Raw genomic sequence first — 16,070 nt, forward strand, 5'->3', positions numbered from 1 at the left:
AAAGTGGAATATCGGACTCAATGTGTCCAAATGCAAAACTATTAGACTATCGTTGAAGCAAACTGAAGAAACTAGTCATTACTCTGTTCAGGATAACACCATAGAACAAGTCAATTCTTATCGTGACTTAGGGATAACAGTTACGCAAGATCTCTCATGGTCTCAACAGCATAGTAAAATATGTGGAAAGGCTTACATGTCACTCAATCTTATTAGAAGAATCATTCCAACAAACTATTCAACTAATTTAAAGAAACAATTATATCTGTCTCTTGTCAGAACTCACTTAACATAATTATTGCTCGCAGTTGTGGAGACCTAAATTAATAAAGGATATCAAGTCACTAGAAAAAGTGCAACGCAGAGCCACCAAATATATCCTTAATGATTATGTATCAGACTACAAAGCAAGACTCTGCAAATTAAAGTTATTGCCCCTCATGAGATGGTTTGAACTGCAAGATATCATGTTTATTGTGAAATGTATGCAGCAGCAGTCGGATGATATAAGAGAACTAGTATCTTTCACTTCATCCAAAACCAGGGCAGGCTGCTCAGGCCATTCCCTTCAAATTAAATTTGCTAGAAATAACTATTCAAGACACTTCTACTTTATTAGAATTGCAAAAGTATGGAATAAATTGCCGTCAAATTTAATAAATCTAGATTCATCTCTAGAACAATCAAGAAAAAGACTCTGGACTTTTTAGTGTCAGATTTTCTAGAAAACTTTGACACAAATAACTTATGTTCCTTTCATATGGTTCATATGGCTCTAAATGTCATCTATATAGGCTCCTCTGTTAACTATTCTTATCACTCTATAGATTATATAATTTACATCAGCTGCTCCAATGTTGGAGTAAGTCTGTCAGCTATTTCCTTCTCACCCAATCTTTTCACTTAATTTCTTTTGTGCATAGCTGTAAAGTTCACATAATAATAATAAATACTTTAGCTATAGATCTACTATAGAGACTCTATATCTATAGCCATTGGCATGAGTTTGTTCTGAAATTGTGTACTCTAACTCAATGCCAATGGCTAGATATAGAATGAAGCCACTGATCAGCTAATTTTCTTGCTGCTTGCATGTTCTTGTATTCCCCCTTTGCCAGTGGTCATTACTAGAGCCTATATACTATACTATAGGCTATAGTAATGACCATGCACTGGCAAAGTATACTCAAATATACTAACACCAGTATAATAGTGCACCTTTAGCTATAGGCTATAGCTAGAGGCTATAGGTAGAGGTGCACTACTGGTGTTAGTATATAATTATGGCCTACTGTACATGCGTGGGGCTGGTATTCCTCTAGGCCCTGGAAAATTATGCTGGCATAATTTGGGGGATTATGTTGAATCTCGCAAGAGATAATTTTTTGTTACTAGATCTACTGCTGAAAAAAGATTTATTCATGGTGTCAATATGGGGCATAATGGGTTCTTTCGAGAAGCATGATAGGTTGAATTTGGGTCACTGCTCGAAATCATAATAGGCAGAAAAAAGAGCATAATTTTCCAGGACCTACCACCCTCCCTGTGACTGTGTGTGGGCAGACTGTGTCAGTTAGTAATGTGAGTGTGACCTACCAACAACAGGCAGTGTTGGGATGCTCTCGATCTGAGTCTATTTGATCAGTGTCTCAAAATCTTTCCACCACTCCATCCTCTACCCCATGCACTCTCTACCCTATACACACAGTTTTAACCTCACTGCCTCACTGACTCTAGTTGCCTCTAGATCTAACCACTCGGACCATAGATAGACTACTCTATCTATGCTCGGACATTGCAGCATACAGATGCACCACACATGGCCCCACACACATCCTCACCAAGGACGCCTCCTCTCCTCACAACCACACCATCCCTCGTCACACCACACATGCCAAGGACATCTCCTCTCCTGCTGCTGCTAGAGCCAGAGCTAAGACAGTCAACAACTTCGAGGGCAGTGTGAAGAAGCAATCACACATTCCCCTACAGAGGGCAGTGCTGCTCTCCACAGGTGCTGTGTGTGTATTGTGATTTCATAGTTAACTTAAGGCCATAATTATAATTAGCAATTGTCTCCTGAGAAATATAAGTACAATTATTATTATTGCTTTTTAATAAGTGCTGACATCAGCGTTTTACATTCAAATTGCACAGGAAGCGACTCATCACCGACTGTGCAGATATTTTTCCATATTGCACACCCGGAAGTATTATTGCACACTTGTTATTGCACACTAGGAAGTGATTCTTATTTGGAATAAAACGTTTTCAGCAGTGAGAGAACAAGAAAAACATAGTTTACACACTTATAATCATGCATTGCAATGTTTATCAGTCTCTTTTCTTGTTTTCTGATGCTCTGTATCACTTCTGTGCTCTTTTTGCAGTGAAGCTGAGGGTCAGGAGGTTGTCAGTATTCATATTTAATGCATCAAACAGGCATCAGTGTTGGGAGTGGGTGCTTTGAGCGGAGTATTGCACATGTAGAAGTGTACTGCACCACCATATAAGCCTGTTCAGGCTTGTATAAAGTCGTTTTGGCTTCAAAAACGGTTGTCACACTTTTCTTCAGTTATAGCGGTGCATGTTTCCTCTTCTGATACACTGGAGCCACTGGAGCATGATAGAAAGCAAGCACATGCTGTTTATCCTTCAGAACTATCCATTTTCAAAACGGGTTGCTGGTTGTCAACGTTTTTCTTGTCTGTTCTCTACAAAATCTTTAAGTAGCCTTCTGCAAGCTCTCTTGGTGTTCTAGAGTCTTATTTCTTTGTCTTTCTAGCTGTTTTCTTTCTCTTAAACTAGTCTTCAACTGGGAGTGTTGCTACGCATTCTTCTGGTTGATAAAGCAACCGCATGTTGCGCATGCGCAGATTCAACCTGCATTTTGGTTGCCAAGCAATAAATGCATTATCCCATGGATACTGATGATTATCACTCGTCCGTGCCTAGTAACTGTCACTCGTGCCTTGCAGGCACTCGTGCAGTTACTGGCACAGACTCGTGATAATCTTCAGTATCCATAGGATAATATCATATTATATACGTGACTTATTTGTAATACAAGCATTTACCTTATAGAGATGTATGTAGTGAGTGCATATGTGGATTCATTGTTAATTGTTTTGTACTCAATGTTTGTCATTCTGTGTCTGATGTATTCACAGGAGAGGCTTGTAATTATCCAGATCAGTTTAAGTTTAAAGCTATTATAATTATCTTCTGTATAGTCTTGGTCCTGTACTGTATACTGAGTAAGTCAAATGCTCTAGAATCTTCTCTGGTAACAAAAGTGGTTTTGTAATTCTCAGAGAGTGCTCGTGTAGATGTATGTACATCATCTACAATAATTTATTCTTTCCCCAACTAAACAAAGTAACGAATGACAATGGCTGTAAATCCACAAGCTTTCGAGCAGTTCACTCTGAGACAAATTCGCATCACTGAGAATGAGTTTGGACATGGTTCCTACGCTGTTGTCATGGAGCTAGAGTATCGAGGACTGAAATGTGCCGGCAAGAAGCTTTACCGAGTTCTCTACGAGACTGGAATCGGGCATGCAGCACGAAGGTATCTGGAGGAGTGTCGCCTGCTCAGTCAAACTAGGCACCCCAACATTGTACAGTTTCTGGGAGTCTGTTTTGAGGAAGGCTCTCAGTTCCCCATCCTAGTCATGGAGTTCCTCCCTACCAACTTGACCAGCTGTCTCGAACGCTACGGTATTCTCCCCGATGAGATCAACTTCTCCATCCTCCATGACGTCTCACTGGGCCTGGTCTACCTCCATGGCCAAACACCAATCATTGTGCACAGAGATCTCTCAGCCAACAATGTCCTCTTGTCCACCAACATGACGGCAAAGATATCTGATCTTGGGGTTGCTCGAATATTGAACCTGACCCCCCTTCAAGTGAGTCGAATGACGGAGACCCCTGGTACCCCAGCGTACATGCCCCCCGAAGTGATGGTTGCCAACCCCCACTATGACACCAGTGTGGATGTGTTCTCCTTTGGGATCATGATGATTCACACCTTCACAGCAGAGTGGCCACTACCAAGTATCGGCCCCACCAGAATCGATCCTGCTAATCCCAATGGTCTGATACCAGTGACGGAAGCTGAACGACGTGAAGAGTTTTTTCGAAAGATTCCCCCAGACCACCCTCTGATGGATCTCATCATGCGCTGTCTCAGCAACAACTCTCAGCAAAGACCTAGAGCAGTGGAGATAGTGGGTCGGATGGTGGGTGTGGTAATTGAATACCCTCCCTCCTTTGAGAACAGAGTGGAGATGCTCCAGCGAGTGAGTGCCCTACTGACAGAGAAGAGAGAGCTTGAGGAGGAGGTTGTGAGGAAGGACTCGGCAATCCAGGAGAAAGCAGGAGAGAACGAGGCACTGGCGGAGGAGAAAAGACGACAAAATGAAGAAATTGAAAACACTGTCGAGCGTATCCAGTTGGTGCACTCTGTGGAAATTAATCAGCTCAAAATGGGTAATGACAACCATGTAACTGAACATAGTGTAGAGATAGAGGATCTCAGAGTTGAATTGGAGCTCAAAGAATCATTGGCTGCCACAAAAGATGCACTAGTGACCTCTAAAGATACTACCATCGCTAGGTTAGAAACTCGATGTAAGCAACTCACTGAAGAGGTGGAGCAACAAATTGCCAACGTCAACTACACTCATAACGAGCTTGTATCTAAAGCTACGAAAATAGCTCAACTGGAAACAGATGTCACCAATCTCACTGCACAAGTGGAACAGGAGCTAGTAGACAAAAACTCTATTATCGCTGACAAAGATTCGACTATTGCTCATAAAGATTTGACTATCGCTGACAAAGATTCGACTATCGCTCACAGAGATTCGATGCTTGCCTCCAAGGACACTTCCCTTCAGAAGAATAAAACCACCATTCAGAGTTTAAACAACCAACTCACCAAAACTAGAGACTACCTGACCAGCAAACCACAGGTGAGCTCATCAACACTGTACCACTAAGTGCACACATCTAAAATATGATACCGTCTTATTTTCTTATTATATCGCCAATCTAATAGTATAGTACTAGTGTTCCAATTAAGTGTTGGGGTGATGTCTAGATTAGAATGAAAGTTGTTCTGTATAATAATGCATAATCGAGGTGATAATTATAATTTAATAATAATGTTTGTCATTTGACGTTTACATTGATAGGAGATTAGGGTTACCACTCTATAAGTGCACAAATCTACCTTCTTTTTTTATAACTATGTATCGTCACCCTAATGGAAGTTCCAAGTCTTTTTCCGCAAAAGTTTTTTTGGTGCCTATAATTATATTCGAATAACTTTTTGCGTTATATTAATCGAGGCTATGTGGCTTTTCAGTACATGTAGCTACTTAGTATTAGCGTCAGAAATTGGACTACTGTCAGGATATTCAGCTATATGTCATTTGTATGCTACTTGTCCTCAATTGCATGCAATACAAGTTATTGACTCTCTGTATTCTCCAGTCCCTACAGGTTCAGTTGTCCTACAGTCAGTGCTCTGAGGCTCCAGTGAAGATGATAGGTGGGCGAGCGATAACCATCAATGGCAAGGTCTGCTATGGTGGAGGAGACTGTTATGACGATGATGACACGTACTGTGTCCACTGTTACGATCCGCCACAAGACGTTTGGTCAACTCTGCCCAGACTTCCTGTAAAATTTTTTGGTCTAGGGGAGGTCAAAGGTGAACTGGTAGTAGTTAGCGGTGTGGATTCATCCGGATCTGCATCCAACGTGGTACATGTATTTAACAAAAGAAAGAACTGGAAACAGACGATCCCACCCATGCCCACAGCGAGGGAGTGGCCAGCAATCGTTAGTCTCCCAACACATCTGGTCGTAGCAGGAGGTCGGTTGGGCTGTGGTGACTACACTGATAATGTTGAGATCTACAACATCAGCACCTCCCAGTGGAGCGAGACAAACAGACTACCGTATGCTTGTGAAGACCAAAGAGGAATTGTCTACAACAACACAGTGTACCTAATGGGGGGATCTGACGGGATTAATCTAAATAAGGTGCTAGCTGCTCAAGTCGACAAGCTCATCTCAGCAGACCGACAGGATGATGGGAGTACCAACAAAGCCGACTCTGTCTGGAATACAATATCCAGCACACCGTTTTACGTGCCCTCCCCTGTAACGATATCCGACACCCTTTTTGCTGTTAGTGGAGTTGATAGTGGTGAAGCCACTCAAAGGATCTACGCCTACTCATCCTCGATGGACTCCTGGCTCTACGTTGGTGATCTACCATCTCCTATAGCAGGCACTGCCACTGTGTCACTGCCTCCAACACAGTGCCTTATGATCGGAGGAGAAGACGAAAACACTGCGTACAAATCAACTGTTTTTAAACTTTCGCTCAAAAACGTTATGAGATAAACACTTGAGTTTCTGTGTCTTATAAAAGTATAATGGCTTGAGTAAACAATACAACTGTTGTGTCTCTGTGCTGAGTAGTAGATATTCATAAATATTTAATGTGAGATGTGATCAACAAAATTAATTAAAAATTTTTTCTTGGGATGATACAATCATAGATAGTAGATCTACTCTACTATCAGTACTTTCTTGTGTGCCTGTAATTAAGTGGCTAACAGATTAACGATTAGCAATGCGTGGGTGGACACATTTGAAGGGGAGGGGCTGCTCAGAACTGAAACCTATCAACATGAAATCTTTCAACCTGGTCTCACCATTGGTCGTCTCCACACTCAGCCTGCTGGCACTAGTTGAGATGGTGTAACCTCCATAGACACTGTGGCTAGAGTACATAATTTTTCCAATGGCTAGATGACCCAGCTAGAGTCTATAGTTTATGAATCAGTATTGTTGTTGTTTTTGTTGCATGTTCTTGTACCCCCTTGCATGGTCCCTACTAGAGCCTAGCTAAGAGGCTTACTAGTGATGTTAGTATAGTTTATGAGTTGGTATTCATGGTGGTATTGTTGTTGTTTTTCTTGCATGTGTTCTTGTACCCCTTGGTCCTTACTAGAGCTTAGCTACAGGCTCACTACTGATGCTAGTATGGCCTAGTGTTGAGGTTGCACTGTTCTGTGACCCTCCCCTATACGTACTATGGTGTACCATATTTACTTGATTAAAAGCCCTCCTCGTTTAAACGCCCATCTCATTTAAACGCCCAGGGTAAAAGCTCTGTCTTTGTCAATAAACGCCCATCTTAAATAATCGCCCATGTATGGGGCGTGGCACTGTGGGTGGAGCTGAAATAGCACGTGGAACCATAGATAGAGTAGAGAGGGATTGGAAACGGAAGTGATTCACGTGATGTTTTACAATGTAGTCTACGTAGGGCCACTCCAAATGAGACTGTAGTTTCCCGTCCAACTCGCGCTTCCTGCTTTAGCTACCTCATTGATAGTCATTATGGCCATTATTTCTCTAATTATCAATCAAATATTGAAATTTATTTTTTTCTTGTTTTTTGTTGCCTCTAAGCACATGGTTGGCTGAATTTTTGTGGCTAATTAATTAATGACGGACAAATTTATAATTATATTCATAGTAATGAATAATGATAATACTGCTCACATCCGCTTATAATTTACTGGAGTCTCTGATGGGAAACTACAGTCTCATTTGGAGTGGCCTAGTGGCTCTGGGACCATCCGTGTATCTCTTCATAACTCCCGCAAAAGCCCGGGAAACTTATCGTGTCCAATGCATTACATCTCAGAGCTACCCCCATTACTGAATCACATGCCCCTTGATAGTATAGGTATCAATTGGAAATGAAGAAAATATAATCTCGATTGTCGTGAAGTAGCTAGAGGTACACAGAGCGCTTTTCATGCTTGTGTTCCTATAGAACCTATGATATAGCTAAGGCTGTGTAACTAAATAGTCTCCTGTGTCCCAAATGGCCTCGAGTATGAGATGAAAGTTTATGTTTAGCAGAACTACTCGTGGACTTCTTACAGAGAGCAAAACAATTCTCATGAATTATTCATGTTTAGCCCTTCTTCTTCTTCTTCTTCTTCTTTGTAGCCTCCAAATAATGAAGAGTAGCCCATTGGGCAGACGAAAAAGAATATTGAAAATGGGTATTATTATAACACGCAGTAAGAGGGAGCTTTAAACCAATGTGCTTGTGAGAAGGAGATCAGCGCGGGTTTGCCTTAGATCTTTGATGAAGAGCAAGAGCCACTCTTGCGCATGGGCAGCTTTCAGCCAGACAAGGCCTTGCAGGAGATTGTAGAGGGTGTCATGTAGTGCCCTTGGGTCGTGGGGGAGGTGAACACTGATGCAGGATGGGGCATCCTGCAGGAGAGCAAGTCTGCGCATTGAGAGAGCAGGGCAACTTACTAAAAAGTGTGAAGGTGATTCTCGTGTTAAAGTAAGCCTCGATTAAACCGCGGAGATACACGGATGGTACTTCGAGGGTACTTCCGTTTCCAATCCCTCTCTACTCTTGATTTGAGATGGCTTAAGGGTGTGGTCTGTTTAGGTAAGGCCAGTTGTTAGAAAATTTTCATTACACACAAACTGGAGCTAGGTACGTACACACTAATGACTATACCAGCCCAAAACAAACACTCAGCCTAGGAGAAAGGTGCCTCAAGCTGCCTGACTGCTCTCCCTGTGTCAAAATTCGGTTTCAACGTACCTACCCTGCCGGCCCGACTCTCGCACTTCTCAGTTAACACTGAGTTCTCTATCAAACCGACTGCTCTCCCCGTGTCAGAATTTGGTTTCAACGTACCTACCCGGCCGGCCCGACTCTCGCACTTCTCATTTAACACTGAGTTCTCTATCAAACCGTCGTCAAACCATAGATGGTCAACACGCCCCAAGGGAAGTTTCCCATTGTTATATACTTCACAATGAGATCAGAAATGTAACGTCCTATCAGAACCACACCTACAGCCAATCTCCGGAGAACACCTCCTGGGACCACATGCAAACGTCACATAAGGAGTCCTCCAAAACATCGCTGCGGATGGGCTATTGAGCAGAATGTATGAAAGTCCAATCCACAAAATCCTTCACCCCACTCGTGATGTCCTTGGCCCTGCTGCAACATCGACAAATAATATTTGTACACAAATGGGGCAATCCTACATCTCGGCAATGAATTGGCAGAGATGGCTAAGATTCTGCCTCTCATTTTCACTCAAGCCATCAGAGGAGCTCGTTCCATTGTGGCAACATCCCTTCCAATTGACTAGTGACCAGCGAATCACTGATCATCAAACATTGCATGAACATTTGCATGATTGCTACACGGAACTATAGAGATTGTTAAAGGGAATACATAGGTATGCATGCAAGTATAGCATTTCAGCAGGAGAATGAGTCAATTAGAGTTTGGATCTTGGCAGAATGGGTTTTTTTCCAGCTTTATAGCATTTCACTGTGTATGCATTCCTCCTTCGAACCATTCTGTGCAGGTAAAATAGATGGTGCTGCTTATTCATTGCACACAGAATATGCTTAAATCTACCAAGCCAGACAAACGTCTGCTCGCCAGCCTGTGTGTTTGCGTCAGGGCACTTTTCTTTGAGCCTTTGAGGAGAATATAGCGTATGGCATTCAGGGTTTACATGATTGGGAAGGTGGAACGTGTCAATTATCTTCTCGATATTGAGCCATGCCTTGTCCATTGGGGGCGGTAATGGTAAGGCTGCTCTTGCAACCTTCAGTCTATTCACATTGCACATGTTGTCATACGCTAGGTACATAGCAGTTGGCAGAAATTGGTAGTTTGGCTGTTGACTCAACGTTTGAAGCCACTTGATTAGGATGAAAAAAACTTGCATTGGTGATTCCGACCTGCACGTATAATATTATATAAAATAACGCATCCACATAATTATGTGTGCAGTACATTATACTGCATGCGTGTTCTCACTTGTATAATGGTTGCCAAGCTTCTATATGGCCTCCTGCTCTCACAACAAATTGGTGTCCCCTCGACCACCTCCGGAGACGTTTTGCTTTTCCAGTAATTTTGCGACATTCTGTAGACTCTGTCATCGGTTTGGCAACATGAAGGCTCTTTGACAACAGTGATGGGTTTGTTGCTAGTAGATCATGGGTTCCTGATTATAGTATAATTATGCGCACACTATACATTAAATATTATATACCTTGAGAAATAGCTGCAGATTTTCCTATTTCAATTTCAGAAGTAGTGTTTTGTAGAACCGTGTCTATTGTTTTCTCTTCATCAAAGTTAACCGAAACATCATCTCCTATATCAGGGTGCACATAATTAGTGAGTACATGCATGCATGGTTAAAGAGTGCTAATATATAGCTTAAGTAACAATCTTTTAAGATTATCTCTAAAAAATGTTCAGCTGCCGCCGTTATTCGAATACAGTTATTGGCAGCATGCTGAATTAACCAGCTGCTTTCTCTCAGACTGAGGATAAAGTTCACATAGCAATTATAATTATATACTCAACAAAGTATATCAGCAATATTACTGGACTGGATGTGATACGGGATTAATAATTATAGTATACAAGTTCCAGTGTATATATACATGCAGTAATATTATTTTGTAGCACATCATGCATACGACTATTCAGTATAATGGTGTATAATTATTGTAATTATTTCACCATTTTGAACTTTGCAGTGCTTCAAAAAACTCCTGAGATCTGTTGGTACTGGTGGTACCTGTGACTCCAAATACTGGCAGTGATCCTGACAAAAAGCTTTTCCAGGCACCGGCGGATAGGTGCACACATCTGGCATAGATATTGATGGAATTCGGTCCACAACATACTGTGAACGATGACAATAATAATAATACTGAATGTATATATGTTGCAGGACTTGGATGATAATTTTTGTGCATTTACCTTCAGTCTGTGCATGCAATGTGGAAAAACAAGTTTCCAAATCCCGTCAGTAACCCACAGAGTGCCACAACCTATATTATAATGATAATAGCAATGTATATATATTATTATTATTATGAGTAGAAAAACTTTCCTCTTTTCTTGCAAACAGCAGTGCAGTCAGTTTCACAGTGAGGGTATATACTGCATGAGCGAATTGTTTCAATCATTTCCATTGTTTCCTCTCTGTCACTGTCTCGTTTGAAGGTGAAATGACTTAGGGAAAAAGTAGGATTGGTTGCTAGTACAAGAAACCTAATTTCATTCTCAATCTCTCCATTGTAGAATGCATCTGCTGCAATCTTTTCTGTCATGGCTGAATTAACAAGAAGTAAAATTAATGCGGATGCAAGCCATGTGTATATAATTGAATTTATATATATATTAATATAATTATAATTATAGCATAAAACCTTGGTCCTTGTTGAGAGAATGAGTGTCATTGTATGTTTCACTAAAACCCTGGAAGGAAACCCATGAGTGGTTCCTGCGGAGTGATAAACTTGATAGGAGCAAATGATTGCAATGACTGTTATAATATAATAATACCATATACATAATTATAGCCGAGGGGCTTAATTTTCACTGTTTTTGAGGTATAATAATTATAGCAGTTAGGTGCAAAGATAGAAAGCGTAACCTGCATGGGAGTGATTCCGGTAAGCAGTCAACCCAAAATTCCGCGCTATATATAATTATATATACAGTGCATTATACATAATGTACTTACGCAAGGGAGCACTGAAATTCTAGGAGAGGCCGAGTGAAGAAAACGGTGTCATAAACTTCAATTAAATTTTGCTGGCTCTGATAGTATTGAAAGCCAGAGGTTTGTTTTCTCCCCCACATCGCATAGTTATAAGTCAAACCACATGGCTGACACCTAAGAGTGACTTTCGGCAATTTCTTCACACCAGATAATGTGTAAAGGGTGACCTGGAGAAGAGGACGGTGAGATCATACCACTTCGAGAATGCACTTACGTATGGGTCGAGAGTGTAATCAAGAAAGAAGGAGTAGTTCCAAGCGGGGTACAGTTTTACAAGACACTCCCTACCATCCCTACTCCTGATAGGCCATTGGATGTACTGTTAGGTGGCCTGCGTGAGCTGACTCAGAGCAATTTCTACTCTGCTGTCTTTGTGTTAGGTTAGTTAATATTAATGTCCATCCTATAACTGCACGCATGTGACTGCATGTCATCCATTACCTTTTTTATAGGCTCTGTGGCTTCCTCGTTGTTTTATGAGAAGCTACAAGCAACTTACGGGAGTTTTGGTGTCACAATGGTTGTGGGAGAAGTAAACCGTGGTAAAACCAAGAGTGTGGAGCTCTGTCTAGCTGCACTAGGAGTCAGACATGCTCGTTTCTCTTCCATCAGTGATGCTCTCTTACGGAAGTTGCTTCATGGTGGTATGCCGTGGTGTTTTGACGACCCTGACACGGCAGAGCAAGTTATGAAGATCCTGCTGACAGTCTTTGGTGGTAATACAACTGGTAATGCACTGTCAAGTGGCTCTTGTCGTGTGTCTCCTCTAGTAACAGCCAATGTGCACATTTTGGATGCTCTAGCTTCAATGGACAAGAGGTATATAATCTTATAAACCTATAGTATTATACAGTTTACGTACGTAGTTGCTAATCGGCATTTAATAAAAGCTAACTATTGCATGGCTATAATTATGTAGTCAGCGCGCCTTGCTATGCAGAGCCTTCCTATAATAATTATTGCCTTAAGTTGCTACACCCGTGCTCTCCCACACTCTATATAGGGTGGTATGCAGAGGAAGAATTGTAATGTTTCCTCATCACCTTGAGTACAATCTCCAGTCGACAGAGGCAATAAATGAGATTTTCTCATTGGCACCAGCAGCCGGACCAGCCGTTGTGAGGATTGGGTACAATGTGGCTTGTATGCAGCCCACAAAGCTCAAGAATATTCAAGCACACATTAAGGAGATGTTACCCAACCTTGACTCCAGAGCAGTGATTGAATACAGTCTTCTTCTGGCTTCTGCTCTGGAGGTTTGTTTCATTTTTGGAATCAGCCCATAATCATGATTGCCTGTATATGCATGCGCTGCAAAATCATGCACTTCTACTTTTTGCTATATAATTATATACATGCATGCAGCATGATATATACACTTTACACATGCATTCATGTATGCGCAGATATCCGGGATGAGTTACATAGTTGATGGAGATAGTCTGATTTCTTGGTTTGACGATATACTTGTGCCGGGAATAAAGAAATTTCAGAGTTCAGTCACCAGTAACCTTGGAAATTACTTGGTGGCATATGCCAGAGCTTCTTCCATTTCTGAGGTATTATAATCATGCATGCATGACGTCAATTCATGACCGTGAACTTTTATGCCGCAGTATACGTATAATTATTATTATATTTATCATATTGAAAAAACACATTTGATAGATTCTGAGAGTGATCAACCCCAAATGCTCTTATTTTATTGGTGACGAACGAAGAAAGCAAATTGGAGTTGCCGTACTACTCAAGCAATTCTTGAAAGGCTTAGACCTTAAGGAAATACCGCACGAAGAGGAAAGTGGGATTAGGAAAAAGCTTAGGAGACGTGCGAATGTGAAGACAACTGCCACCCAGTATTTTCTGGCCGAGAAGAATGAAGGAACAAAAATCACACGAGAGAATGGTGTAGGCCATTCCTGCATGATCGCTCCCCATTCAGATGTACCCCAGGAATTTTTTGACATCGTGGAGGCCAAAGTAGAAGGTAAATTATAATACATGCATGATGCAGATCTATAATTATGCATTAGCATTATTATTACCCTGTGTAATGGCCTAAATAGATCTCCATAATTATAGTATAGCTGTCTACGTACCGGCTTGCTATTTAGATTTGTATTCACTTCATGCACTTTTTATAATTATAACATGTGGCTGACACTGTCACCTGACGTGCACGAGATATGTATTGTACAAATATAGATAATAAAATGACAATCAGTGGTGACTTAAGTATAACAATACACACTTTGCATGTGTGCAGCGTGTGAGCGAGCTATATACACTTTCATGGACTGCTTGAACTGCTAATGAGTTACTACTTAGTTGAAAGTTGTAGAAGGCGACAAAAACACTGTCGTTGCATATGCTGTATATAGATTCAAGATTATAATTATATGTAATTACGGTAAAAGTTGTTTTGCCGCTGTGCGATGAAGCTTAACGCAAGGGGTGAATGTTTATGCATGCATGTGCGTCTTTTTTAATTTTAAAATGACTCATGTATAAGCATTATATGTAATCAAAAAATGTGTCTCCATATACAGAACCAAGAGTTGGACTCTGTCGTCCTTACTCCACCCGACACTCCTGCACATATTATTCGCAAACAGGACGTACACCATCATACGCCTCGCCGACCAGAAGCAGGTAACTCATTCACCATTAATGATGAGCAAGCAAGTTCTCTCCGGGTAGAAGATACTCTAGATTCTGACGTCCAGTCCAAACTCATTGTTGAGCAAACGAGTCCTCTCCGGGTAAAGGATACTCTAGATTCTGACGCCCAGTCCAAACTCATTGTTGAGCAAACGAGTCCTCTCCGGGTAAAGGATACTCTAGATTCTGACGCCCAGTCCAAACTCATTGTTGAGCAAACGAGTCCTCTCCGGGTAAAGGATACTCTAGATTCTGACGCCCAGTCCAAACTCATTGTTGTTAAGCAAACGAGTCCTCTAGATTCTGACGCCCAGTCCACCAAACTCATTGTTGATCAAACGAATCCTCTCCGGGTAGAGGATACTCTAGATTCTGACACCCAGTCCAAACTCATTGTGAAGCAAACCAGAGCAAAACGGTCAGCAAGAAGGAAGCGTGTACGACCACCTACAGATCCCTTGGTACAAGCTGCAAACAAACTTCAAGGGTGTTTAACAATTACAGCCTTGGAGGATGATCACCAGCCCAAGTCAAAAAGAAAACGCACTAAGATTGACGAGTCGAGGTGCCATGTATGTAAAGAACCATTTATAGATGGTCAAGAAGCCAAGTGGGTGGGGTGTGACTTTTGTCCAAGGTGGTTTCATAAGAAATGTATAAAAGGGTACGTACTCAAAAGGAAATGGAAATGTTCTTTCAAGCATTGACTAATGAAACTTAATAATTCGAAATACGACTGACTATATATAATTATATATAATCTGTTTTGCGTTTCAGCATGCGCATGTGCATGCATTATGTTGATTTCAACTCTTTTTTCTGGCAGTAAATCATTTAATCACATCATAATTATATATTCTTTATTCATGCGATTATCGATTGATCGTAATGAATAATAGCAAAGTCAGTGTATTATTATATACATGTAGTGCTAATAAAATATAATTTTATCGTCGTGTATCAATAAATAACATGTATATAGGGTGAGGGTTAGGGTTAGTATAATTTATACATGCATGCATATATATACACATGCATGCACATAACGTATAAGTATACCAGTAAAATTCTCTTCTTAGTGCATGCATGTCAGTCAGTTGAACAGCTGTATAATATCTTCTTTGCGCTCCTGCATCCAATTAAACCATTGTAAGGAATTTCTCTTTATGTAAGGAACTTTCAGAACATATACACACATGTGATGCATGCACACCCATGCACATGCATGTATAATTATACACAATGCGGACACTAATATTTTATTTGTAAGGAATTTCTCCTTATGTAAGGAACTTTCAGGCATACACACATGTGATGCACACCCACATGTGATACACAATAAAATTGGACACCATAATTTAATTGTAAGGAATTTCTCCTTATGTAAGGAACTTTCAGGCATACACACATGTGATGCACACCCACATGTGATACACAATAAAATTGGACACCATAATTTATTTGTAAGGAATTTCTCCTTATGTAAGGAACTTTCAGGCATACACACATGTGATGCACACCCACATGTGATACACAATAAAATTGGACACCATAATTTATTTGTAAGGAATTTCTCCTTATGTAAGGAACTTTCAGGCATACACATGTGATGCACACCCATGCATACATGCATGCACATGTGATACACAATACTTGTAAGGAATTTCTCCTTATTGTAAGAAACTTTCAGGACATACACATGCATGCATGCATATGCATGCATATA

General features: G+C 40.9%; 3 protein-coding genes across 5 annotated transcripts; 2 read left to right on the forward strand and 1 right to left on the reverse strand.

Moving 5' to 3' along the window:
- Window positions 1-3,035: 3,035 nt before the first annotated feature.
- On the forward strand, window positions 3,036-6,526 carry LOC135333280 (uncharacterized). Its single transcript, XM_064528209.1, has 2 exons — window positions 3,036-4,981; window positions 5,505-6,526. Exons 1-2 carry the CDS (start codon window positions 3,386-3,388, stop codon window positions 6,423-6,425), a joined length of 2,517 nt encoding a protein of 838 aa, XP_064384279.1. The 5' UTR covers window positions 3,036-3,385; the 3' UTR covers window positions 6,426-6,526.
- Window positions 6,527-9,224: 2,698 nt separating this feature from the next.
- On the reverse strand, window positions 9,225-12,036 carry LOC135333325 (uncharacterized). Of its 3 annotated transcripts, none has more exons than XM_064528294.1 (9): window positions 11,898-12,036; window positions 11,645-11,850; window positions 11,328-11,401; window positions 11,008-11,221; window positions 10,876-10,945; window positions 10,633-10,798; window positions 10,154-10,258; window positions 9,916-10,105; window positions 9,225-9,836 (listed from the first exon to the last, which is right to left on the reverse strand). In XM_064528294.1, the coding sequence occupies exons 2-9, from the start codon at window positions 11,761-11,763 to the stop codon at window positions 9,365-9,367; spliced, it is 1,410 nt and encodes a 469-aa protein (XP_064384364.1). In that variant the 5' UTR covers window positions 11,764-11,850; window positions 11,898-12,036; the 3' UTR covers window positions 9,225-9,364. The 3 variants fall into 3 exon arrangements, with proteins under 3 accessions (XP_064384364.1, XP_064384365.1, XP_064384363.1); XM_064528295.1 differs by having other exon boundaries at window positions 9,916-10,087; window positions 11,008-11,230; XM_064528293.1 differs by having other exon boundaries at window positions 11,008-11,230.
- On the forward strand, window positions 11,868-15,524 carry LOC135333330 (uncharacterized). The gene is made up of 6 exons (XM_064528300.1): window positions 11,868-12,063; window positions 12,136-12,502; window positions 12,687-12,939; window positions 13,090-13,242; window positions 13,352-13,670; window positions 14,233-15,524. The coding sequence occupies exons 2-6, from the start codon at window positions 12,201-12,203 to the stop codon at window positions 14,337-14,339; spliced, it is 1,134 nt and encodes a 377-aa protein (XP_064384370.1). The 5' UTR covers window positions 11,868-12,063; window positions 12,136-12,200; the 3' UTR covers window positions 14,340-15,524.
- The last annotated feature ends 546 nt before the right edge of the window (window positions 15,525-16,070 follow it).

Source organism: Halichondria panicea, chromosome 3 (assembly GCF_963675165.1).
Source record: "Halichondria panicea chromosome 3, odHalPani1.1, whole genome shotgun sequence".
Classification (NCBI taxonomy): Eukaryota; Metazoa; Porifera; class Demospongiae; order Suberitida; family Halichondriidae; genus Halichondria; species Halichondria panicea.

Coding starts and splice junctions, on each gene's coding strand:
- LOC135333330 (XM_064528300.1), top strand. CDS start 12,201: ATGGTTGTGGGAGAAGTAAACCGTGGTAAAACCAAGAGTGTGGAGCTC. Junction 13,243..13,351: donor GAGCTTCTTCCATTTCTGAG/GTATTATAATCA, acceptor CACATTTGATAG/ATTCTGAGAGTGATCAACCC. Junction 13,671..14,232: donor CGTGGAGGCCAAAGTAGAAG/GTAAATTATAAT, acceptor CTCCATATACAG/AACCAAGAGTTGGACTCTGT.
- LOC135333325 (XM_064528293.1), bottom strand. CDS start 11,763: ATGTGGGGGAGAAAACAAACCTCTGGCTTTCAATACTATCAGAGCCAG. Junction 10,946..11,007: donor GCTGTTTGCAAGAAAAGAGG/AAAGTTTTTCTA, acceptor TTATAATATAGG/TTGTGGCACTCTGTGGGTTA. Junction 9,837..9,915: donor GCTTGGCAACCATTATACAA/GTGAGAACACGC, acceptor TTATACGTGCAG/GTCGGAATCACCAATGCAAG.
- LOC135333280 (XM_064528209.1), top strand. CDS start 3,386: ATGACAATGGCTGTAAATCCACAAGCTTTCGAGCAGTTCACTCTGAGA. Junction 4,982..5,504: donor ACCTGACCAGCAAACCACAG/GTGAGCTCATCA, acceptor TGTATTCTCCAG/TCCCTACAGGTTCAGTTGTC.